Below are 26170 nucleotides of genomic sequence, written 5' to 3'. Positions count from 1 at the left end.
ATTATCAAAACTGAATGCCTATAAAAAGAAAGAGACAAGGGAGGGGGAGGATATAAAAATGTATCAGACAGACTGGGTGTATTCCTGGGGCTACACTCCATCTCCTTCCAACAGTGAGGTTTTACCTCACAGCTGGCTTTCAAACCATCAATTTCACTTTATTTAACAGTTAAAGTCCAGTAGACTCTGGCTGTTTTTACAGCACTTCTGCCTCTCCTTAATATCTTCAACTTATTGTAACACTTTCTAATATTGAAGACATTAAAGAAAAAAAAAACTATGGCAGCAGCGAAGCGAAAGAGTCAGGAGGAAAAAAAACGTCTGAGTTCACTCTTTCATGCCTATGATGTGGATAATTCTGGACGGATTGAGAAAACTAAATTCTTCACCATTTGCCAAGAACTCCATGCCTCGTCTCAAGAAGCAGAAGGCATTTTCAATCGCCTGGACATCGACAAAGACGGCACTGTGACCTTAGAGGAGTTCATTAGTGGCTTCAAAGAACAGCAACATGAGGAAGAAGAAAAAGACATGGACTCCTTGGCTGAAGATGAGTTCTCAAACAGCAAAGGACAGGTCATATCCAGGTGAGAGGTGAAAAGTCCTAGGTGCTCTGGAAATGTAATGAATAGCAACTTGGCATGGCAAAAGCATGTTTTTGCCAGCATGCTGCAGTATTATTTGTGGTAGATTAGGATCTACACAAGGTTTCAGCCCAACTTTCTTGTGGTTACTGATAGTGTAGGGGTAACAGGGATACCCTGGGATAACAGGAACTGATACCTTGGCCTCACAGTAAACTGAATATGAAGAAAAATAAATGCTGTTTTTAGATGAAAAGAAAATGTGGAAAAAGCATTCCTGAAAATGACTTTCAGCAATGCATAAGCAATAATATATCGATTGACCTGATTGTACTGAAGAACAAAGTGTGATGTACTAATCTACATTTTTTGGTGATAAAACATATTTAACAATAACACAGTTGTGACATTTTGTACATGACATATCTGGTTTTGAGAGCAGAGTGTATAAAGTCAAGCTGAAACAGCTCGGTGGGCATCCAGAGGCAGTAAAAACAGATCCAGGTGGAGTCGCAGATTATTTTAAGTATTTATCAGACAGAAAACTGTACAGTGGCTAACACAGGGTATTTTAAGACAAAGAGAATTTTATCAGAATGTTGTATAAAGTACTTTATTTTCCATTGAAAGCAATAGAGGAAATAGGTCATTCACAAAGTAACAATGTGTCTACTGGGTGACGTCACTGTAGTAAATTCAGTATCTTGCCTCAAATTTCAGCGTTTTTTTGACAATGGATCCTTTAGTTTTTCACATAAGGCAGTTGTCGTTAAATAATGAGAATAGGTTGGGTTGTGTTACCGTCACAGGAGGTAGATTACCATCCGGGAAAATCAGGTAACTGTGCCAGCGTGCCAAAAAGTGATGAAGATGAATGATATTAAATAGTTCTGAGGCAGAAACATTTCAATCACAAGGTAGAGGCTGCACTCACTTTCTGGCAAGTTGAGACTTCAACAGTTGAATGATTTCTTTAAAAGAAACCGTTCACCTGATGTGCCACCATACTGCCCCATGAAGGATATCAAGTCTTTTTGAGCCAGAATCAACATTTCCGCCTCAAAACAGTCGCAAGGTAAGCATAAAACCAGGACCCCAGGCTCATTTTGATACATGTTAGTGTAACACAACAGTATTTTAGTATTTTTGTGGTAATTTCAGTATATCATCCCACAAAAACTGCAGTGGAAAGTTGCTCAGTAAAATAAAAATGTAAAGACATGTATTGAAACAGTTACCTTTTGGTATTGTTTTGATATAGATGATATTGTAATTATGCTGTGCATTTCATCAGCTTATAACTAAGGGCACAGGGCTAAACATGGCAGGTTCATGTGACATTTTTTGTTGACTTATTAAAATTATTTAGATATACATATAAATGCAGCAATACAGGATACGTATCTTAGATTATTATTGATCTTAATTTTATTTTATTAATAAAGCCCTTTGAAATAAGTAAAATAATTAAGTGAAAACAGTCCGTTTAATAATTTATGTTTAGAAAATGAAATAGATTTTCCAAAGATGGGAATTTCTTAGAGTGCAATAGGTACCGTTGATGCGTCTCAGTTACAGAAACTTCAGTTTATTCAGCTAGAATAATAATAGCCTTTCTCCGCAGAACCACTTTCATTTGGCCTGAAGCCCAGACCTCTATTGTTAGGAAGAGAGGGGAGTGATCACACTCGCAGGTAGCGATGGCAGGTGCGTTATTTGAGGCAGTCAGACGCAGCAACTTTTTTTGGTGGGTCCAGCTGGCTATTGTCTACAACAATCTGGAACTTTACGCGTGAAGGCTTCTCGGGATCAAACGTTTTTAATGTAATGATCTTTTCGCTAGTTTACAATGGATTTCCTCGATCCAAACTTTTGTAAACGCACACCAGCTGTTCGTAATGTTTGGATAAGAACGGATTAAGTTGGGAAATTTGGAGTTCTAATCTACTTTTTTTGGTTTGCTGGTGTCCAGAGACTAAAACGCTTACATATCTGCAGGGTTTCAGGGATTCTTCGTTTCGGTGGTGACCGTAATTTACCGAAACGCCTTTTTTCCCCCCAGCAGACCACAGCCCCCTATCAAGGGTATGAGCGCAGAGGAGCAGGACCGGCTGCGGTCCCTCTTTCACGCCTATGATATCGACAACTCTGGCCGGATCGAGAGGAACGAGTTTCTCACCATATGCGCGGAGCTACAGGTGTCAGCAGCCGAGGCGGACGGAATATTTGATCAGCTGGACGTCGACAAGGACGGAACTGTCACCTTAAAGGAGTTCATCAGCGGATTTGACGACCGCTACGAGGCGGACATGGAGTCGGAAGGAGGCGACGCGTCCGCTGCCTGGGAAGACTTCGAGAGTAGACTGGGCGAGCAGGCCAAGTTCATCCCCAGGTGAGAGTGCACACCTGTGCCATGGCCAGTAAAAGACGTGGGTGCAGACGGGTGAATGTGTTTAAAATATGGAAATGTTCAGGAGAGATGATCGTGTTCAACAGTGAGCCCAGTGTGCGTAAAGGTGATAGTGAGACTTTATCTCCACATGGAAATTCACATGTTAAATGCTGGCAAGTAGCAGCTCTAAAGTAAACATGTCATTTTCAAAAGTTAACTGTGGGAAAGATCCGGTTGAGCATATTTCAGAGTTTGCTGCTACAAAACAATGAGCCCAGAATCAGAATAATAAAAATAATAATAATAATTGTGAATAATATGAAAGTTGTGCCAACATGAGAGTGCTCCCACGTGAAACTTTTTCCTGAATGTATTTCAACCAAAGAGAGGCATTTATGCTGACTCACATTCCCCCCACAGTTTGGGAAGGTGCAAGCTGTGCAAATTACTCATGTTCTAACATAAAGGCAGAAGAGGGAAACCTGCATGTAGACAAACTCTAAAAAATTACAGTAATAACAGTTCAATTCATATATAAATTAAAGTTATATTCAAGCAAAAACTGACATTCAAAAATGCTTCCTAATGATTGTTGGTGAGTCAGAACAAAACATCCTGGACCATCTTCAGTTACAGTTCATAGATCCAGAAAGTAGAAAATGCATCTTTTCACAGTAATAAACAGTTGTCTGATGTTGTGTAGCCATTTTAAAGATCTTTTTGTAAATTTTATACAGCTATCTCTTAATTTGACACTTAGTATTATGAAAAGTAAATGAGGGTAACATAAATTTGAAAAAATAGTGTTTGTCCTCTGTCTCACCACTGGAGCCAAGTAGTGTCAGCGGAAATTAGAGGAATATCCACACTGAGTTGTTCTCATTTTGAAACATGTAGGCCAGCATCCACACCAGAATCGGTGTTTCAGAAACACTTCTGACCTGTTTTAGTTTGAAAACTCCAGGACTGTATTGAAGTCTGGACAGTACAAATAATTAAGCCATTGTTCTTCTTCCATAGTATCTTTAGGACCCAAACATTTGCCAAACATCAGACAGACCGAAGAAGGCTACACTAAGAGCCTCAAAAAAATGATACTGCTTAAAAAGCACATGTTCACTCTGAGGTTTCCCTTTACACGGACAATTTAAACCATAAAAATAAGAGCTGGGGATACAAAGTTGAATATATTTTAGGCAATATATCCTTTTTAGGCAGGTACAAAGACCTGTTGAAATGATTCGTGCTTCCAGTGATGGGTATAAAGTCACTGTTCAGAGTGACTTTAATTTTTATTTAAAGCTTTTTTATTTAAAGTAGCAAAGCAGATTGAAAAAACACTCACTTAGCTGAGTCCACATCTGACATTTTGCAGCTGCACAACTTTTCTGAATGCCCATAGCACCATCAGTTACCTCAAGAAATAACCAATACTAGGTATGTAATAAAGCAACTAATATCAGTATACATGGAAGATCCAAGGATGTAACTGTTTAGACTGGCACATCTATACCCAGTGTATACGAATGATTACATGATATTGTGTACAGGAATGTTAATATAGACAGAGATTTCCTTTTCTTTATTTTTATAAAGATAAAACAGACTAACAGGGAAACATCTGCATTAGTCACATAATCAAGCACAGCATTAGTTCAGGCAGGCCTTGAAGTCAAGCTTGGCCACAACCCTGTGAAATAACAGCTGATCTCAGTGCCAGCCAACATCATGGCTGGGCTGATCTCAAATTGCAAACTTCATATTGGATGTGCTTTTATTTTGCTTTAAATCAGCAAGTGCCTTTGAAGCCCAGCTCCTCCCCAGCTCCTGCCTGCATGCTGTTTCTGACTTAATCAGTGTCATATCTGTTGTCATTGGTGTTGACCCCAGTAAGACAGTGCGGCTACTGTAGCTGCTCTCCTCACCTTTTGGCTTTTAATGTCTTCACATGGAAGGACAGAGAGGTCCCAGAACAGTAACGCCTGATGTGATGTTTTTTGTGTGTGCATGTGTTTTTGTGTGTGTGCATGATTATGCACTGTAACTCTATCTATATGTGTGTGGCCACTGGCCTGGCATGGGACTCGTCCTCACACTGTTGTGCCATGGCATCAGGACATTGATTGTCACGGTGGTGCCGTCCGATAAATGCACTCCTTCATCTTCGTGTATTTATAGTCACTGTTACAGCAGTCAGCTGAGGAATGATAGTTTGGAGAATACAGCACACAGTTCACGTCACACAAATATCAATTTTTCAGGGGTTGAAAGAACATTTTGTGTAAGTACAAGAAGAAATATTAGGAGCAGAAAATCAATTATTTTCTTCATCAGAAATTTTTTAGAAGTTCTGAATTTTGTTTAGTCTCTCCACTGATCGAGAGTCAGTCTAAAATCTTTAAAGGATCTGGCGCCAGGCTTTCACCACTTGGTTTTCAAGAATTTGTTTATAAATGTTCTATAAATGTCAGATAATGTTATTGGAAATTATTTTGTATAAAGCATAACTGTTTTTTCTGCTAGAGAGTATAAAAAGTTCAGATAAGGATCATTAAATACTAAATAGGGATCAGAGACTCCATTTTCTTATTTTCTGCCTTTGATAAGCGATCGAATATCGTTTTTCTGTGTTTGTAGACGTGATAAACTGCTTAGAAAATTGTGTTTCAACACAGAGGATTGTGTGTAGTAAATTCAGCAGTAGAATATAAAACCAAGCCAAGCTTTTATAGGGTTTCGTTTGGGACTCTTCATTTGATTTCATTTTAGGTTTTCTGTTTCTGAGTTTTCAGCAGCTTTGCATCTTGTGACCTTCCTAACAACTGTTTCTGTTTATGTGTGTTTGTATCTTACCTTTGCATGTCTGATGCCAGTTTGTTTGTGTGCGTTTCTGTCATGACCAGTTTGTATGACATGTCTGTACATGTAGCAGAGTCTATATGCACAGGATTACAGCCAGTCTACCCTATCAGAAAGCAAATATGGACTCCACTCTTTTATGATCTACTTTTACCATCCTGGTAGAATGGTAAAATACAAAACTACCATATTATTGTAATCACTCCAAATCAAAATACCATGGATATATTGTGTGACCAAGTAGCAGATAACTGAGGTTTAACACATACAGGAAAACAATTTCTTTTTAGGGTAATTATGGACACAAACTAGAGGATGTGTCACTGGGAAGCAAAGTGTAATACACAAAAAAATAGTATTAGTTTCTTCTTCAGGAAATTAGAAGAGCTACTTTAGATTGCATATTTACTTAAACTGACACTCATTGATTGACTCATTTTGTCTTCTACTTGCAACCAGAAGCAGCAGTGAGAACACTAAATACAACTGAACCCTGGTAATAAAAATCAACTTTAAGGGCTTCACAAAAATGTAATTCACTAAATTTTACATGCTTATGTGGCTCAGCTCTGATAATGATTGTTTGGCTGTAGCAGCAAATGTTACAGAGCTTATGAAACTCTGCAGTGAGATGTTTCTATCTTTTCTTCAGGCACTCAGAATAAAGTAAGACAGTTTGCCAACCTGTCAGAGGTATATTGGCTGAAGGCATGCTCAGATTTTTTATTTTTTTTGCAATATTAGTATAACTAATAAAAACCTGCTCTACATGCTCTACTTCTATCAGTACTCACATCATCAGCAAACACCGGTGACCCACTTCCACTTCCACCTATACACACCCATGCTATAACACTGCCTCCACCATGTTTGACAGGTATTATGGTATGCTTCAGATCATGAGCTGTTTCTCGCCTTCTCCGTACTTGCAGTGATCTTGTACCAAGATGAACTGGTACAAGTTCATCTTGGTTTTGTCTGACCAAAGATTTTTCCAGAGCTGCGCAGGCGCTTTTAGATGATTTCTGGCAAAGTTCTTTTTTTGGGGTGTAGCTAGTGGGTTGCACTTTGTTGTATACCCATGAAGTTGTCTCTTGATTGTAGACTTCGACAATGATACCTTCTCAAGAATGTTCTTGCTTAGATGTTGTAAAGTTGTTTTCTCTAAACAAATGGAATGAATTCTGTCATGATCCACTTTTGTTGCCTTCTGTGGTCTTTTGTGACTTTTGGTGTTGTTAAGCTGGTCAGTACTTTTATTCCTTGTGGAAATGCACCAGATTGTTGATTTGGCCACTCCTGAAGTTTTTGCTATCTCGCTGATAGGCTTATTCTGGTTTTTCAGCCTAACGATGGCCTCCCTCCTTCAATTTAATCCTCAAGTTGTGTTATCAAAAATGTGCCTGCATAGAGCTGATGTATGTCCTGATTTTCTTCCAGGCATGAGCAAGCAGCAACACTGTACCAGAACATCAGTCTGACTGAGCCCAGACTGATTTCTCAGTTTGAGAAAGTCATCCTTAACTTCACCAAAGAGATCAAACAGCAGAACTCAGAGATGGAGAACCTGGCACTTGCCATCAAACGGTAAGCAAGACATGCGCACACAAACACATATGAGCAGAATTGAAATCAATGCAAAGTTTGACAAGGTATACTGCAGAATATTAATAATGATTGAGAAATGCTGGTGGAGGAGATGAATGAGAGGTGAGCAGGTAAGGAGTGCAAAGTTGAGTGGAAAGCAGGTAGGCCAGCATGGCTAATGAGACAAAGATGTAGACAGAGTATGAACCACGAGAGAGACTTGGCAAGAATGGCCAGATCAAAACTAAGTGGTTTAATTACCAGTGTATCAATGTAGTGTGAACAATCTGTGATTGAAAAACCAGTCTGAATACAGCATGCTGATGGACAGTAGCTGAACTGGCTGATGCTATCTGAAGCAGGAACAACGTGCCACACCCAGAGACATGCACAGAAACAGACAGACAGGCAGAATGAGAATGAGAGCGAAGCACAGAAAGGGGACAAGACAGAGGAAAAACACAGGTCCAAAAAACCAGAGGGATGGCCTAAACTATGGCACAGTCATTACATCCTTCAGTAATAATGAATAAGGATTTCATCTGACATCAGTGTTTAACATCAGCACGGATAATTGTTGATGCTGTTTAAGTCAGCAGCAAATATTACACATGCATGATATGTCTTTTTACAGTAGTTTCAGGAATAGTTTCTCATGATGATGATGATGATGACCATGGATCTGCAGCAAAAATAAAAACAGCACCCAATACCTACAGTACAGGCTGCTGTGGGCAGTAGCAAACAACAAATGGTTACCTGTAACTGACTTTTTAAAACTCCCTCTCGCGCATTTCAGACACTCTAACTTTGCAGAGCCACTATAGACCATCCCCCCCTCAGCTCTCAGTCAATCACAGGTGTGCTATGTATCCTGCAAAATGCTATGTCATAGGTGACTGAGATGACTGACAGGTGTCATAGCTTCAAGCTATGACACGTTCAGGAACACTCAGTAAATCTCAGTGCTGCAGTGCTGCTGACTCAGTAACTAATGAGTTACAAACCTCATCTGGCATTAGCATCATCACAAAAGCTAAGCTCATGGAACTTCATAGCATGGGTTTCCATGGCCAAGGAGCTGCATGCAAGCACAATGTTACTGGATGCAGTGGAAGTGTGTTCTGTGGAGTGATGAATCATGCTTTTGTATCTGGCAGTCTGATTGACAAGTCGGAGTTTGGTGAATGCCAAGTGAACACTGCGTACCTGACTGCACTGTGCCAGCTGTGAAGTTCGGTGAAGCAGGGATAATGCTATGGGGTTGTTTTTCCGGGTTGGTTCCAATCAAGGAAAATCTTAATGCTTCAGTTTACTAAGACATTTCAGACAGATTTATGCTTCCAATATTGTGGGAATGGTTGACTGTACCCCAGTGCACAAAGCAAGACCCATAAAGGCATGGTTGGATGACTTTGGTGTGGAAGAACTTGACACCTTTAGGATGAACTTGAAAGGAGATTATGAGCGAGGTCCTCTCATCCAACATCAGCATCTAGTCTCGCAAATGCTCTTCTGGATCAATGGACAAAGATTCCAACACGCACACTCCAAAATCTAATAGAAAGCCTTCACAAAAAAGTAGAAACTGTTATAGCGCCAAAGGGATGACCAACTCTGTATTAATGCCTATAGGTTTTGAATAGGATGTCATAAAAGCTTCTGTAGATGTAATGTGTAGGTGTCCCAATACTTTAATTCATACAGTGTAACTGTTATAGGTCAATACTGATAGTCAAGCTCACTTTCTGAGGAATTGCAAATGTATTTGTCTCAGTACAAATGTCAGGCCAACAGTAAATCCTGTTACGCTCCAAATCACAAAGTTAAGTCACTGTCAGCTGCCTGTAACAGATGGATGTTTGTGGAGTCTAGTGAGTTGATCTTGTTACTGTGTCACAGAGCGCAGGACCAAGCATCAATGCAGCTCAGTGAAATGGAGGAGGAAATGGACCAACGTATTCAAGCCACGGAGAGAAAGACACGTGAGCAGGTGGGACCCCACATGACACACACACAAGACCCTCCATCACTGCATTCAGACGCACACAGTCCCATGACATACATGACTGTATGATTGTGAAGACTAGTTGCTGTGGAGTTTGTGTAAGCACAGTGATAAGCAGGGTGCGTTTGTTCAGCTCTTCCCTCATGTCAAACAAACATACGCAGCTGTGTATCAGCTTACTGGTCCCAATTCAGGCACGCCTGCTGATCTCACAACTCTGTGGATAGTTCGAGGTGCTGGGGCATGTTTTATCCTCCAGTCTGAAATGATAAGGCTGTATGTGTTTGTGGTGATAAGGATAGGTGGTGTGTGGATGAAGATGATAATCTATAAAGAACTAGGCACTGTACATCACATTAGCTTTGGGCATAGTGCCATCAACATGTAGCTGACCTGAGCTCTGAATTGTTTACCCTGTTTTGTACTGACCGATGAAGTTAAATCTCTGTGGAAAACTAGGAATCCTGTCTGTTTGCAAACATAGCTACATCCACAACTAGAGAAGGCAAATTTAGGAAGGAGGTATTCAGGGAAATTGAGGACACTGAAGCTCATGTATTTTACTGCAATAGCAGCTTTTGAATCTATTTATGTCTTAATATCTTTTTTTTTATGAATAATAAGCTTCTGGATTGTGAGTGTCATGAAAGCTGGAGATATTTCCCAGAATCCGGCAGAACACATAATCAGTTTTTTGTGGGAAATGATAAGCTTTGATAATTGTATTACATGACATAAAACATAATAAAAGGGAAAAAGGCTGACAAAGACTGACAAAACTGAAAGCATCACTTCCTATATCAGGAATCAAACCATCAGATTTATTTCAACTTTTTGATTTTATCTTTGGCGCTGATGTTTCTTTAAAACTTTATGCCAGAGTTTATGCCAGAACATAAACTCTGTCTTATCACTGTCTCTAAAGTTATGTAAGTGTTCTTTGACTCAGCTACCTCGGGTGCTGCTGTTTGTTTTGTCTAAGGAAAGCACACAAAATTAGAGGGCGGTCACCTGTATTCTCTCACACCATGACGTGCACACAGTCATATCCTGGCACCTGTAAGTGAGAAATTTATTTCTGGAAACTATAGATAACAAAAAGTTGCTGCTAAGCTTTTTGATTCCTCAGCCTCTTCATCAGTGGTTTTCAAATTCTGCCTTAAAATGACTTAATGCCAAGCAAGAAGAAAAGAAGCAAAGACACACACACACACACATACACAAACACACAAATCATATGATAAACTATCTTTCTGATGTAACTGATAGCTATTTTTCATGTTTTGGGGTTTTGTATTTGTACTTTTGCAGGAGAAAAAGCGATCAGAGGCTGCGCTGAGTGAATTACGAAGGAGTTATGAAAATGAAGTGTGTGAGCTGCAGTGTAAGATCCAGAGGATGCAGATGGTACGTTTTTCACTTGTTTGACTGAGCTCTGTTTTTAATGTAACACAACGTCATTGCTGTATAAATGTGTCTTAAATGTATCAACATCATACAGCACGATGAGACTTATGTTTTAGAACAAAACATCTTTAAATAACAGGCAATACCTGCAACAGCACTATTCACGCATAAAAGACTTTATGAATAATCATGTTAGAAAAAGCATTTACTTACACGCTGTCCTAATGATGGCTGCATTTGACTGATCAAAATACATAAACAGCCTCTTAAAGAGGCTTGCAAGACTCATCCCACCAAAATGCACCACAGAGCGCCACAGGAGGTCATTTCTACCTGTGGCCATCAGACTCTATAACTCCTCCCTTAATAGGTGACATTGTGGTTCATCAGTGTCATTCACTTATCAGTATTCAATTGTACATAAAATTGTTTAAATTTCCATATACATTGTACATACACTATATACATTGTACATTGTACATACACTTATACGTACATTGTACAAAAAAGGACTGTGCATATATATATAATGACACCTATTTAAAAATTTTTGCACTCACAATTTTCATATGTGTATAGATTTAGATGTGTATATAGTCAAAATATCTCTTTAGTCTTTATACTTTTATGCCTTTAGTGTATGTTATTGTGTTTTAGGTTTACTCGTTTAAATGAAACGGTTGCAGCTGTAACAGTAGTAATTTCCCTTTGGGATCAATAAAGTATTCTGACTGACTGACTGACTAAAACTTGACTGGGAAAAACATGATTCTGCTCAGCAGTGGGGAGTCCATCCACTCTCTGCTGGACTTCTAACTGAAATCTGTTGACTGAAACATTATAGTAAATATGCATTTGGATCAGCAAAATCTATTACAGCTTGTCAATCTGACTGAAGATTTTGGGTCAGTTGTTTACATGGGATGTGATTTAATACAGTCTGGTGTTTACACACATGAATGTGGGGCACCTGGGTGTCTTAGTGGTGAAGCCGATTTCCGATTTTCCCCCATTTCCTGTCTCTCTCCACTGTCACAAAAAGCTGCTGTGGCCAAAAATGCAAAAAAAAAAAAAAAAATTGCCAATACAGTAGGTGTGTGTCTGTCTCTCTGTGTTAGCCCTGTGACAGAGTGGCATTTTGTCTAGATTGTAGCCCACCTCTCGCACCATGGCAGCTTTGATAGGCTCCAATCTTCCTGTTTTATGAAAAGGTTTCTTCCACCCATCTGAAACTGATTGTAAAAGCTATTTATTCAGATCAAGGCTTTTTTTTTCTTTAACTAACAAGATAGAATTTAAAAAGTTGAATGCATGTAAAAGTAGCCAGTGAGAGTGATTAGGTCAAATAATCTTTATTCTAAACATGTCAACTTTATCAGATAGAGGAGAAGTACAAGAACATCACAGTGAAAGATGAGAGCCCAGCTTTGAAGAAGAAGGTCAATGAGCTAACATTGGTGAGAGTGACTGTATTTTTAACTCATTTATGTTTCCGGCCTTTCAGTAAATTCTCAGTGCTACTTGGTTATAACACACAAGTTGTAATCTTCTGTTTTGCTTCTTGTCTTTGCATCTGCAGGAGAACCAGCGGTTGAAGCAGGAGCTGCTGAAGTCTCAGACCAAAGTTGCCTGTCTGCAGAGTGAGATGGACTCGCTGAAGACCGAACTAACTGATCAAAGCATCAACTCTGAGCGGTAAATCAGTTTGGTTGCTTTTGTTAAATGATGCTAACCTTTAGTACAGATTGTGACTGGGGTTGCATGGAGTTGAACTTTATTTTTGTAGTCTTCTTTTGGTTTCTTCTGAGACACTGAAGCACCACGCGTAATTAGCCACAAGAGCAACTGGACTTCTTCATTTGTTTATTTATTTATGAAGATATTTCACCTTTAAAAAAAAAAAAAAGAAGTCCAGTCAACTTTTTTTCAAGCCATTGAGACTACCATGAACTGGATGTCATGGTCCTGGGCCGGTGGCCCAGTGTTTTGAGTTTCTTTTGTGTAGCTCTCTTTTGTTGTGTTTTTCAGGTTGTGTTTCTTATAGTTTAGTTTCTCAGTTTGTTGTTTGAGTGTGCTGTTTGGTTTCCCTTCTTGTTGTTTCTTTGTGTAATGTTCCCCTTGTCAAGTTTTCTGTGTTAGGTCTTCATCTGTTATGTTTAGTCACTTCCTGTTTTATTTTGGCAGTCCAGTGTTCCCTGTGTTTAGTGTTGTATTTTACTTCCTGTGTTATTAGTATCATTCATTTCACCTGTTGTGCTCAGTTGTTTCCACTCCCCCTCGTTCCCTCTGTGTATTTAAGTCTCAGTGTTTAGTTCTGTGTTCAGGTCCTCGTCAGTTTTATGTCTGCTGTGTGTTTTGTTTTCTGGTTTCAAATTTCGAGTTTGAGGTTTTGAGTTCTTTGTGAAGCGTTATCAATAAATCTTCACTCAAACCCTGCTCTTGCAGTGTCCTGCACTGGTGTCCTCCCTGCATTGCCTGCACCAGCTGTGACAACAGACTAATTAGCCACAGTTTTATTTTATTATGTGTCAGGAGTTCCATTTTAATAATTAGTTTTTAATGTGAAAATGAAAAGAGATTCTTCCACAGGACTGCACATCATTTAGCTCTTCAGTTTCACTGCACATTGTAAAAGTCTAAACTTTGAATTACAGATGAGAAGAAGTTGCAGAGCAGGTTTTTTCCCACCTTTTTTTCTCCTTGTTTACAGGTTAATGTGAATTTGAGAACAATAAATATTTACACTCATTTGTAAAAAAACAAACAAAAAAAAAACACTTCATGCATAGTAAATGTGCTGACTTTAGATGAATCCAGTATATACCTTGTCACACAAACCCACCCCTGAGCATTTTGTTGCAGAGTGAGAGCCAGGCGATGGAGACACAGCCTCCCTTGGTTGTCTGTATGTGCGCTTGCTCCTGGGGGTTTTATTGTGTTGTCACAGCTGAAACAGGATATCCTGGAGTGACTTCACACATACAATAACATCTTTGGGAGTGTTACCTAGTAACAGAAGCAACAGAGACAAAGGGAGGAGAAAACCCTGCCTGCTTCCAACTCATCATGTTGATACTTTTGTCTGTCCGTCTCTGGGGAGTCTCGTGTGTGTTTCAGGAACTTTGGGATGAAATTGAGGATGAATTTAGGATGACTGGGCACATTACAGTTATGATGAATTTATGTGAGATATATAGCTTTTTTTCAAAATTATTTTTACATTTCTTGCACCATACAACAAAAGAAACATCTCACTTAACCATTTAACCTTTAATTTACTTTGGCTTCTTTTTTCACAGCATTTCGTTGCTTAAATGGATGGTTTTATGGCATACACGTGTATTTGTGTTCAGATTTAGTAACTTTCTTTTGCATTTTTGGTCATAGCGGCTTTTATCAACAGTGGAGAGAAACATGAAATGGGGGAAAGATACACGGGCAAATTGGCGACAGGCTAAGACGCGAACCCGCGCCGCCTGCACCGCAACGCGGCATATGTATGTGGTTGCTGGCTTCACCACTAAGCCACCCAGGCACCCGTTCAGATTTAGTAACTAGTGGCTCCACAGTGTAGTGGTTTACACCTAATAAGCAGGAGGAGAGGGAATGGCATCTGGCTTAAAACTCTCCCAAATCAAACATGCAAGTGATCCCTTTTGAATAAGGTAGCAGCTGATGGTAGTTTTATTGAGATTTAATAACTGTGTTTCTGTCTCTGTGTGTTATTGCAGAGACGAGGAGCTCATGAAACACTTCTCTGATGAGCGAGACATCCTGGAGAGTCAGATTGAGATTCTACAGTAAGCCAGACAATAACACACACTTACTGAAACTGACAGTACCAGGGGCCTACATTAAAAATGTGTTTGTTTTAATGTGTGTGTGTGTGTGTGTGTGTGTGTGTGTGTGTGTGTGTGTGTGTGTGTGTGTGTGTGTGTGTGTGTGTGTGTGTGTGTGCAGGACAGCCAACAGGAAACTCCATGACAGCAACGACGGCCTGAGAGCAGCTCTGGAGAGAATAACAAGGGTAAAGCTGCATAGTTAAAAAAAAGCTTTTTTAATAAGACTTCTGCACTTGGTAAATTATAGTAGCTTGGAGTTATTTAATCCACTCATTTGATTGAACTTAATGACTTGTTATTTTAATGCTGCAACCTATTTAAAAAAAAGAATCATTTTTAAAGAAATGCATTGATTGTAACAAGAGACATTTAGCCTTTAAAATTTTTTAATTAATTTAAAATTTTGTTAAAATTATGATATATATAATGTTATATACACGTGTTTTGTATATTATAAAACAGACAAGACAAAAATCCTTTTTTTATTTGTTGTGTGTTACAGTCTAGTGGAGGATCACCAGGAGAACTGAAGGAAAGAAGCAGAAGTAAAAGCATCTGCTACACATCACCATATGCATTATTAGACAGGTAAGGCCTACAAACAATGCAGACAGGAAAGAAGAGTGGCTGTACACTAAATTTATATGTTTTTATCATCTGTATATCCTCTGCACTGACACACAAGAGCTAGTCTTACACCAAAAATGGAATTATCTTCTTATTCCTAAAAAAACAAAAAAAAAACAAAACAAAAAAACACTATATATATATATATTTTTTTTTTAGGCAAGTTATAAAGGTAATATAGAGTTTTATAAGTTCCAACAGTGGTTATCAGAATATTCAGATTTTTTTTGTGGAACTGGTTTCAGAGCATGTAAATGTTGCTGTGAGTTATTAATTTAAGGTGCAGTTAGAAGGTGAACCACCTGCAGTTACTTGCAATAAAAGTTTTGTCTTAAAAAGTAGCAAAAAAGTTTTTGCATCTTAAGAAAGGGACAGCAAATATCTTTACTTTTGACCAATGAATATGATGTGTGTGAGGATTAATTTTACTTCTCAGAAATATGATTTTTAAAAATAATGTTTAGGTATTTAAGTTTTACAGTTTTAGCTTTTGGTCATGCTTTTTGATGTTTGTACAGGCATTTAGGCAGAAGTAATATAAAAACATGTTCATAGGAGTGCTAACTTAAGATTATGTAATTATACAAAAACTACACATGCACATACTATATAAACATATTATTTACAGGTTATATATAGCTTTAAAATGTATTTTGGTCTTGATAATTTTATGTATCCTATGTTTTAGTACTTTAGTGTATCCATATTTATTAAAAATAATACAGAACATATAAATGTTCTGTATTAGTTAGTGCAGGAAATTTAAAAAAAAACTGTGTAGCTATTCTAAATCCTACACAAAAACCAACAAAACTACTTCATGTGTGAAATGATCTACCCCCTGAAGCACAAACAGGTGGAGATTTCATGTTTTTATTGCTGATCTATTCCTCAGGTACTGCCAGCGCATGGATGAGCACCCTCTGTACAGCCGCCAGCCCAGCTGTGACACCCTGGCCTTGGCCATGTGTGACCCTGGCCTGAGGCGCAGGCACAGCAGCGAGTGCGAGGAGGACAGCCTGCCCGAGATCTACATGGACAGCGGTCTGTCGACGCTCAGAGGCTCACATGGAGGCTATGACTCAGAGCATGAAGTCAAAGGTCAAGAAGAAGAGGAGGAGAATTACAGGCGGGAGAAGAAAAAAGGGGAGGATGACAACAACGATAGTGTGATGGGAGAATTCTCCGACACTGAGGTAAGACCATAATAATGTCCAGCTTATATGTACACACGTGGTAGAAATGCACTGTTTTAACAAGGCTGAGACTTACAGCTACGCAACATTGTACCTAATGCTAATATAATATTATTTTAAAAGAAAGGAAATCTGTGCTAACACATGTATTAAATGTACTAAGTCTAATGGGAATGTCATTAGATGCTGTTATAGTCAGAAGGATTTATCTTGTGGGGACCATGAAGGTCTGTAAAGAAGTCCTAATATTAAAATGAGTTAACTGGGTGGATTTTTTTTTTTCCTTGAATGTTTAACTATCTGCTACTTTGTGTCTACATCATAGCCAGCAGAAACACAGGATGGGGAATCAGCATTTGGGTCAGACAGCAGCTCAGTTTTGGACTGGAAGCCTTCTGAATCACTTGGTGTCAGCACAGCCCCTGCTCCAACAACGAGAAAGGCCCTGAGTGCCATCAGTGTTCAGGTAAGAGACAAAACATGAGAGGCGTCACAAAAGGGGAAAGTACAATACGAGGGCGGGTTGTTTTCTACTGTAAGAAAGGTCAAGAAAAGAGATGGGCAGAAGAGAACCTGCTTGTATTGATGAAATTTAAGTTCCGGTAAGATTTCTGGAAAAATTGGTAGGTGTGGCTTTGGGCTTGTCATGTGTAAATCATTGCTAATAAAATATGAGGAAACAAAAATGATCAGTACTGAAGACAAAATAAATTCAAGTTGAAGTAAATGTGCAGAAATGAAATACATTCATCTGGAGAACGCTATCTCCCTGTCACCTCTGCAGAAGGAGGACAAGGACAGCACTGACCTGGGCTACATGACGTCAGAAAAGGCTTACAGGATCGTGTTAGCTGGGGATGCAGCTGTGGGGAAATCCAGCTTCCTGCTTCGCCTCTGCAAGAATGAATTCAAAATGAACTCCAGTGCAACTCTGGGTGAGCTGGAAACCAACTAAAACCAGCTCTTGATAATATTTGTCAATATTTAGTTGTAACAAAAAGAATTTTATTGTCTCTTCTCTGTGAGCAATCTTGAAAACAAAGGCTTGGAGGAAGTGTAAGCTGATGCTTAATGCCTCATTTTTGTACACTGTGAAACAGAATGGGTAACATACTATAATATAGATTTGATCAGCTGCTGCTACAGTTATTAAACATGTTTCATTGGATCTCCTTTGTGTTTTTCAGGAGTGGATTTCCAGATGAAAACTCTAATCGTGGACGGAGAGCCCGTTCTACTACAACTCTGGGACACCGCAGGACAGGAGAGGTATGTGTTAGTGTGCATAGTATGTGTTTGGTTCCTTCATAATAAACAGCACTGTATTAGTGGAATAAATAGGGTTCGTAAGTGTAGCCATCTCCTGTGCTCCTTTCAGGTTTCGCAGTATTGCAAAGTCTTATTTCCGCCGGGCAGACGGCGTTTTGTTGCTGTATGACGTCACCTGTGAAAAGAGCTTCCTTAATGTCAGAGAGTGGGTGGATATGATTGAGGTAATGCAATACTGTCCTCAGCTATACAGTTACTGCCTGACACACTTTGTATTGACTTGTCCAGACACCAGAAACCTACACAGTATAGTCATAGGTATGTCCACTGTGACACTGGGAGCATTTATGTTATTAAAAGTCGAGTTGATTTAAAGGTCAAACTTAATGACTTTGCTTGTTTTTCTTTGTTTACATGCAGCCGATATGTAAGTGTTGGATAAGCATGCATTCACTGTGATCTGGTTTACTGTGATGTTATTTTGTGTGTGTGTGTGTGTGTGTGTGGTGTGTGTGTGTGTGTGTGTGTGTGTGTGTGTGTGTGTGTGTGTGTGTGTGTGTGTGTGTGTTACATTCAGTCAGTGGTTTTTCTCATAAAATGCACCATGTGGTGTTAAGTTTCAAATCCAAAGTTTAAATTTTATCAGGTTTTTTTTGTTGTTCAGTATACAGTACACATTCTGTAACTGTCATACTGATGTACAACAACCCAGTTTGCAATATTTGTTTTTCTTGTTTTTTGGCAGGACGTATCCCATGAGGACATTCCCATCATGCTTGTGGGTAATAAGTGTGATCTTAGACAAGATGGAGTTAACTGTGTCCCTACCAGCTATGGGGAAAAACTGGCCATGGTAATTACAAATAAAAAGCATTAATCTCACCGTATGTTGGGCAGACATTGCACCTGTTACACCTCTAACCCTTATTTTAATTTAACTTCAGTATAAATCTAAACTGTAACCTGTAATCTGGAGTTACGACAGGCAGTAAACAAAATGGTGAAAGATAAAATATTTTCTGTCTTTGCCCAACAGACATACAACACTTTGTTTTGTGAAACTAGTGCCAAAGATGGATCCAACATCCTGGAGGCTGTGCTGCACCTGGCCAGGTAAGATTCATGCACCTGAATATAAAAATAAAAATAAAAAAAGCTGTGGGGCTTTGTGAGTTAGACATAAAAATCAAAGAGGCGGTTTCAGCCTGATATTCGGTCATAAGATTTGAAGACATCTCACTTTTTGAACACTGGTTATTAATTAATTCATAGTTTTTATTCATTATTTATTATATTACTGTAACCTGTTTTGTTTTTGACTGTTATTTTAAATAAACAACATGTGTGGGTAAATGAGACACAGCTGAACACGATAAACAGGTGATAAAGGAATCAAGGGAAGACAGGTAGTAAAACTGAAACAGGACTCAAAGGAACACAAACCAACAAAGTAAAACAGGAAACCAAAGGAGACTAATTCTAACCTAAATACAAACACTTGACAACAAGTGCAGGACAGGGAAATACAAAGGGACTGACACCAAAACAGACAACGAGACAGAGCATCAGTGTAGGTATTATAATAAAAGCACAGAATATTTTAAGACAGTTGACTCACAGTCCACAGTCCATGTCCATCAAATCCTGATCTGGGAAACTGGGATAATAAATTTTTATCAAACTAACAAATACTAAAACTAACAATATTTCATTTTTATTTGATTTTAGCTATTTATTGTAGTTTTCCAGGTTCACAAAATTATTTATTTTTTTGCTTTAGTTAACTAAAATGTTTTTTTTACATCTAGTTCTTAAAAACCTTGACCCCAACAGATCCCACCAAATAGAAAACAAGGTTCAAAGGTCATAAAAAGGTCCACGACAGTTTTAACACTGAGCAGATGTCTTTCACTATAAAACATAACAAGCACTTTCACGCGACATTCAAGAAGCGCCTCAAAAGCTTAAAGAAAAGAAAAGAAAAGAAAAGAAAAGAAAAGAAAAATGAAAATGTTTCCTGGAAATCTTGTGTTTACCTTTTCATGAACACATTCAAGTCTTTATTACCACCAGTTATTGTAACTATATGAGATTAGCTGATTAATGAGTATACATGATGGGCAAAAACAGCTATGAATGTAAACATTGTAAAATGTGATTTTTCTTTTTCTTTTTTTTTTTAACCTCTTTCCTTTTTTCACCTTTTTTTAAATGTTTGTTTTGTTTTTCTTTTCCATGCCACAGGCAGGTAACAAGGCAGGCTACCTATGAGGAAAAAAGTAGTCATCAGTTGCTGCCCATGCTAGATGCTCCCAGGAATAAACCAACATTCGCCTGCTGCACCTGATCAAACTCATCAGAGCTGAACCTCCACACTGGACTTAATGTGAACTGTGCACATGTGAAAGACATGAGGAAAATGAGTGCAGAACAGGAACAAATCATCAGTGTGAATAATTAGAGCTGGATTAAGTGGATAAAGTAAAGAAATGGAGAGACAGGAAGTTACAAAAAGATTATTCCGATAATTTTTATTCAAGGAATTTTCAGCATTTTTATTTAAGGATTTTTCAACCACTAAATTTGTCACTGAATATCAGCATAAATCTCTTGCCATGTCAAAGTTTTCATTATGTTATATTCTCTGCAGAACTACCCTTGACTTATTCTGTTTGGTGTGATTTTAAACCGTTGGACAAGTAGCAGGATAAAGCAGGCGAAACATGAGAAGGAAAGGCTAGCTGTGAAAAGTACTCATAATGTGAGGTTTAAAACTGAAGCCAAGTATATGAGTATGGCTGTGATATTTGTATGTTGACAAATACTTGCACATGATGGAAAACAGAAAGTTCGTTTTGTGTAAGTTTATGAGAAAGTACAGATCCTAATATATAGTGCAGAGAAAAAGTATTTGCCCCCTTTGTCACACTTAAATGTTTCAGATCATAATAGTAGACAAAGATGACCTCAGTCAATACGAAATGCAGGTTTTAAATGATGATTTCATTAATTAATTCAATTCAGTTTTATTTATAAAGCGCCAAATTACAACAGTCACCGCAAGGCGCTTTATATTGTAAGGAAAGGACCCTACAATAATTACAGAGAAAACCCAACAGTCAACGACCCCCTGTGTGCAAGCATTTGGTGACAGTGGGAAGGAAAAACTCCCTTTAGACAGGAAGAAACCTCCAGCAGAACCAGGCTCAGGGAGGGGCAGTCATCTGCCATGACCAGTTGGGGATGAGGGGAGAGAGACAACATAATGGAAAACATCTATCCCAACCCACCCGACCCTGTGTGAAAAAATAACCTAGGAACTGGTTGTGCTGCCTTTGGCCACAAAAGCTACAATCAAGTGTTTGTGATAACTGACAGTGAGTCTTTCACATTGCTCTGGAGGAATTTTTGCCCACTTTTCTTTGCAGAATTGTTTTAATTCAGCAACACTGGAGGGTTTTCCAGCATGAACACCCTGTTTAAGGTCATACTAAAGCATCTCAGTCAGCTACATGTCCAGACTTTGACTAGGCCACTCTAAAACTTTTTGTTTAGTTTGTTTTTTGAGCCATTCAGAGGTGGACTTACTGGTGTGTTTCAGATCATTGTCTCACTGCATAACCCAAGTGAGCTTGAGCTTCAGGGCACGAACTGATGGTCATACATTCTCCTTCAGGATTTTCTGGTAGAGAGCAGAAATAAATGGTTCCATCAGTTATGGCAAGTTTTTCAGGTCCTGAAGCAGCAAAGCAGCCTCAGATCATCACACTACCACCACCATGTTTGATTGTTGGTATGATGTTCTTTTCATACAATGCTGTGTTAGTGTTACACCAAATGTAACGGGACTCACACCGTCCAATAAGTTCAGTTTTTGTCTCGTCAGTCCACAGAATATTTTTCTTCTTGGAACTCCCTCATGGATGCCATTTTGGCCCAGTCTCCTTCTTATTGTTGAATCATGAACTCTGATCTTAACTGAGGAAAGTGAGGCCTGCAGTTCTTCAGACGTTGTTCTGGTTTCTTGTGTGACCTCCTGGATGAGTCATTGATGTGCTTTTGGAGTAATTTTTGTAGGCAGTAATCAGGCAGTAATCAGGCCTTGATGTAGTTAGTGAAATTGAACTCACCTTTCAAAAAAAAACATGGTTAATCACAGTTAAATCATGATTTAACGAGGGGGGGCAATTTTATTTTTTTATTTATTTTTTTTTACATTGGGCCAGATAGGTTTGGATAGCTTTTTTTCCCTTTAATAAATCAAATCATCATTTAAAAACTGCATTTTGAATTTCCTCAGATTATCTTTGTATAATAATACTGTATTTGTTTGATGATCTGAAACATCAACAAATATATAAAAACTAAGAAATCAGGAAGGGAGCAAATACTTTTTCACAACACTGACTGCCCATGACTGTAGCAATTGTCTAATTACATATGCGCTCAGTTATATTTGTTGTATGTACAGGTTTGAAATGTTTCATATTTATGTTTATGGTCATATCAGAATTTATTAAAAGTGAACTGCATCGATCGCTAACATGCAGACACTTCATGTCGTGGGAGGGCTTAAAGCAATAAATGCTCATGTATGACTCATGTATAACTCTGGTGCAATATCACAACCTACCATCTTTATTACAATGCCACTACAGTGTTACTTTTTTGTCTTCCTTCTAAGGATGACTTGTGTTATTAAATGTATTATTTTAGGAAGTTAACTGAGAGCAGTTTATGTGAACCATTAAAGAATTAATTTATTACCTGATGAGTAATGAATGGTAGGTAAGCAATGATTGGTGGCAGAAAGCTTTTTGTAAAGTTATGATCCTGGTAATTTGTCCCAACTAATTTTATAGATCTGTTTTATGAATAATAAAAAAAAACATTTATATTATCTGATGCTGAAGAACTGTAATGGTGTCTGTTTGCTCAAAATAAAATGCTCATGGAGTTCTCAATCAGCATCTGAAATCAACATTTTATTAAGGTTGGAGTTGGGGAGGCTGCGTCAGACAGTTTTTGTTTCTCGGTCATTTCAATAACAGACGTGCCACCTCACGCTTTGGTTTGGATTTTCAGTGGATACAAAAAGGGGAACCAAATATCAGTCTAGTTTTTGCCACTTCTGATTTTTCTGCTCTGGAGGCTGCCCCTTAAATCAGTGTGAGGATAAACTAGACTGTAGGTAATGAAACTGTTAACAGTCCACTGTGTAGGAAAAAAAAGTACAAACACAGTGAAGTGGAAGTACAAACAATAATAAAATAAAAGTTGCAAACAGGTTTAAAAAAATCTAACACAAGTTCTCAAAACTGCACTGATTTAGACTTGCACTACTACTACTACTACTACTACTTCCACTAGTATCATAGCATTATCAGATAAAAGGATTTGATGATATTTGATTTAACTGTCCATCTGTCTGTCTGTCTGTCTCTTCCTCGCTGGTACCCATCCAATCTGCAGCCCCATTAACAGCACAAAGGAGGAGACAAATCAATAAATCAGATATTTTCTCCTTGGTTGCTGCTCAAAAAAGACCCTCCTGTTTAGCCATACTCCCCGAGCGTCTGGAAGTGTCTCTGAGCATGGCTGTGTGAATAACTGCAACATATGTCGAGGATTTTGCTCTGTGTGTTTGTGTGTGTGTGTGTGTGTATGTGTATGTGTGTATTTAGAGCTGGCACGGGTCCCTGTCTCCACCTCCCATCTGTGTACATTGTCATGAGCTTGATGAGGCGAGACTATTCATTTGTCAAACAACATGTGGGGTAGCTGAGGTGGGGACGGGGTGTGTGGGGGGAAGCAGCTGAGAGCTGTGTGTGCGTGCGTGTGTGTGTGTGTCTGTGTGTGTTCACTGGTAGCAGGGGGATAATTAGATAAGGAGAACGTGTAGCCGAAAGGTTAATGACAGTAATGAATATATTAGCATAAAAGAGACAGAGCAGGTTCTTTTTTCTCTTCTGCATCTGTAGGTTTAGAAAAGTGACAACACCATAAAATCTAAAATGTCCAAGTTTTGTATAACTGAACCACCCCGATAATCATGAGTGATATCAGATTGATGGCTTAATGAGTGATGAGGATGGTAACATGGTAGGTTCTTTAAATTTTTGGATATTTTTTCCTGTCTGATTTAAGGTTTAAGTTAAGCTTCAAAAACATGAATGATTAAAGATTACATCAATTTTTAATCCGATATACATTCCTCAAAAACATGTCCACACTCTCACACAAACACACACACACACAGAGGGTGTCCCTGGGAGAGGTTTCTGATTGAGGCACCGACTGTCGCCATCTGGAAAGGGCGAAGGTCAGACAGCGGGACCAGTGGTCACTCTTTTGACATCTGGGTTAGCAGACTGTCCGTACAAATCCATCTCCATGTCATAAGTGCACAGTAAAACTGCTTACACAAACACACAGACAGTCTAGTGCAGCCAGTGGATGTTGTAATTTCCGGGTCTGACAACATCAGAATACACTAAATATTCAACAAAGATTGTGTGTATGTTAAGACAAATGCACATATATGCAGGAATTACTGGGTTTAGTTTTTCTGTAAATGGTGGTCAACAACACTGCTATACCAGATCTGCAGGCAAGAGGGCAGCAGCTTTCTATGATACATGCTTGGCTTGTTGCATTGTGCAAGTAATATGCTGTCCTGGAGAATTACAAAATTTTATATAGCCTATTAGTTGAGTAAAAGAATAATTGTTGAAACTGTTCTTTAAAGATGACAAATGAAAGTTTGTGGTAATGCAATTTAAGCACTTATTTTCTTGTGTACTTTTGTGCAGCCTATTATGCTGTTTGCCTCGAAGGAAATATGGCTTGAGTTTGTAACAATAAATCTGTGGACTTATTGGTAGCACATCATACCTGGACTATGTTGGTGAATACTGAAATCTATTTAAAAGATTTGGAGGTCTGAATTTTAAAACGTCACATTTCTGAGACAATGCTTTCACTAATTTTATACACAGCAAAACATGAATAGTAACTGCTATAAAGGTCCAGTAAATCCAGCACTCTGACAGGCCACGTGTCAGTGTGCTGATTGCAGCACTTCTAAGACCTTCATTCTTTATAAAGCAGTAAAACTGTGAAGGAAAACATTTTTGCTTGTGTAATGTGGATTCAGTCCAATACCTGAGTAGACGCTGCACTTGCGCTTCTCTTAGTGAGCTCTCAGCTCTGTAGAAGGACGAGCAGGGATTAATAGATTTTATAATGTGTGTTAATCAGATTAACTTGATTAGGTTAATCTGAGAACGTATGTGTGTGTGACTGTTTATCAGTATGGTTGACAACTTGGCCGCACTGTAGCAGGATTAAAACTGGTGCACTGCTCAGCTACAGACAGCATTTTTAAATGTCTTTGCTGTTAGAGTCAATATTTCATATTATATGACCGGCTAACAGTGGGGATGCCAGACTATATTCTTCAGTGTCTGAACAGCTTTTTTGTTGATGTCTTGCCAATGAGCTCTCATTGCAGTCAGACTCCACAAACTCCCTCTGCTACGAACTGAATCCTCTTCAGACACCAGACCAGATCAGTATTTCTGTCTGAGGCAGCAATCCCGACTGGAATTTCAAAAATGAGTTTTGAGCTACTAAAAAAAATCTGACTTCGTGTGCTTTCTGTGAGTCAACATGTGAAAAACAGATTGTGTTCATTTCACTTCATTTGCATTCACTGATATTTCCATGTGTGCTCAACACAAAGCGCACATGTACTAGCCTTATGACCTACACAACAATACAGAGATCTCATCAAACTATGTGGACATATTGGTTAACCTCATCACACATGAGAGAAGCCAATATCGACACGCTGCTCTCACAGTAATGTTATCTTAGTTCAGACCAGCTGCCTTATGATTTAGTCAGCTCAACTCAGCTTTATGTATATAGCACCTTTCATGCACAGATGCAGCCCAAAGGAGGATTAAAACTGCACTGACTGAAAAGGTAAAACACACAAAAAACAGATGTCAATAAACTGAATTTACAACAATAAAAGGAAAGAAAACAAAATTTCAATGAATGTAATAAATTTAAAGTAGTAAGTACTAATTTTATATAAAAAAAAAAAATTTAAGAGGCAACGTAAGTAAAAAGCGAGACTAAAAAGATGTGCATTAAGATTTCTTTAAAAAAAAATTAAAAATGTCCTGGAGTTGGAGTCCCTTGGACCTTTCCAGAGACTGGAGCTGCAGTGGCTGATTCCTGTAAAGAATGCAGAGGACCTGAGGGATCAGCTAAGTGCACATGTATAAAAAATGACTGAGAGATAGACTGGTGCCATGCCATTCCAGGGTTTTTAAAAATTAGTGAGTGAATCTTAAAATCAGTCCTACAGGCAGCCAGTGGCATGACAA

The 26170-nt window shown here is 38.6% G+C and overlaps 1 protein-coding gene across 2 annotated transcripts; it reads left to right on the top strand.

The window, feature by feature from the left end:
* Nucleotides 1-279: 279 nt before the first annotated feature.
* rasef (RAS and EF-hand domain containing) lies at nucleotides 280-20820 on the top strand. 2 transcript variants are annotated; one of them, XM_030738102.1, is made up of 18 exons: nucleotides 280-587; nucleotides 2647-2976; nucleotides 7276-7422; nucleotides 9325-9415; nucleotides 10742-10837; nucleotides 12217-12294; nucleotides 12417-12532; nucleotides 14569-14637; nucleotides 14798-14864; nucleotides 15182-15267; nucleotides 16202-16502; nucleotides 16828-16968; nucleotides 17287-17437; nucleotides 17690-17771; nucleotides 17881-17995; nucleotides 18517-18624; nucleotides 18808-18884; nucleotides 20016-20820. In XM_030738102.1, exons 1-18 carry the CDS (start codon nucleotides 280-282, stop codon nucleotides 20116-20118), a joined length of 2466 nt encoding a protein of 821 aa, XP_030593962.1. In that variant the 3' UTR covers nucleotides 20119-20820. The 2 variants fall into 2 exon arrangements, with proteins under 2 accessions (XP_030593962.1, XP_030593964.1); XM_030738104.1 differs by having other exon boundaries at nucleotides 420-587; nucleotides 2650-2976.
* Nucleotides 20821-26170: the final 5350 nt, after the last annotated feature.

The sequence above is a fragment of the Archocentrus centrarchus genome, chromosome 9, assembly GCF_007364275.1.
Source record: "Archocentrus centrarchus isolate MPI-CPG fArcCen1 chromosome 9, fArcCen1, whole genome shotgun sequence".
NCBI lineage: Eukaryota > Metazoa > Chordata > Actinopteri > Cichliformes > Cichlidae > Archocentrus > Archocentrus centrarchus.
This window is presented reverse-complemented; position numbering and strand designations above follow the sequence as displayed.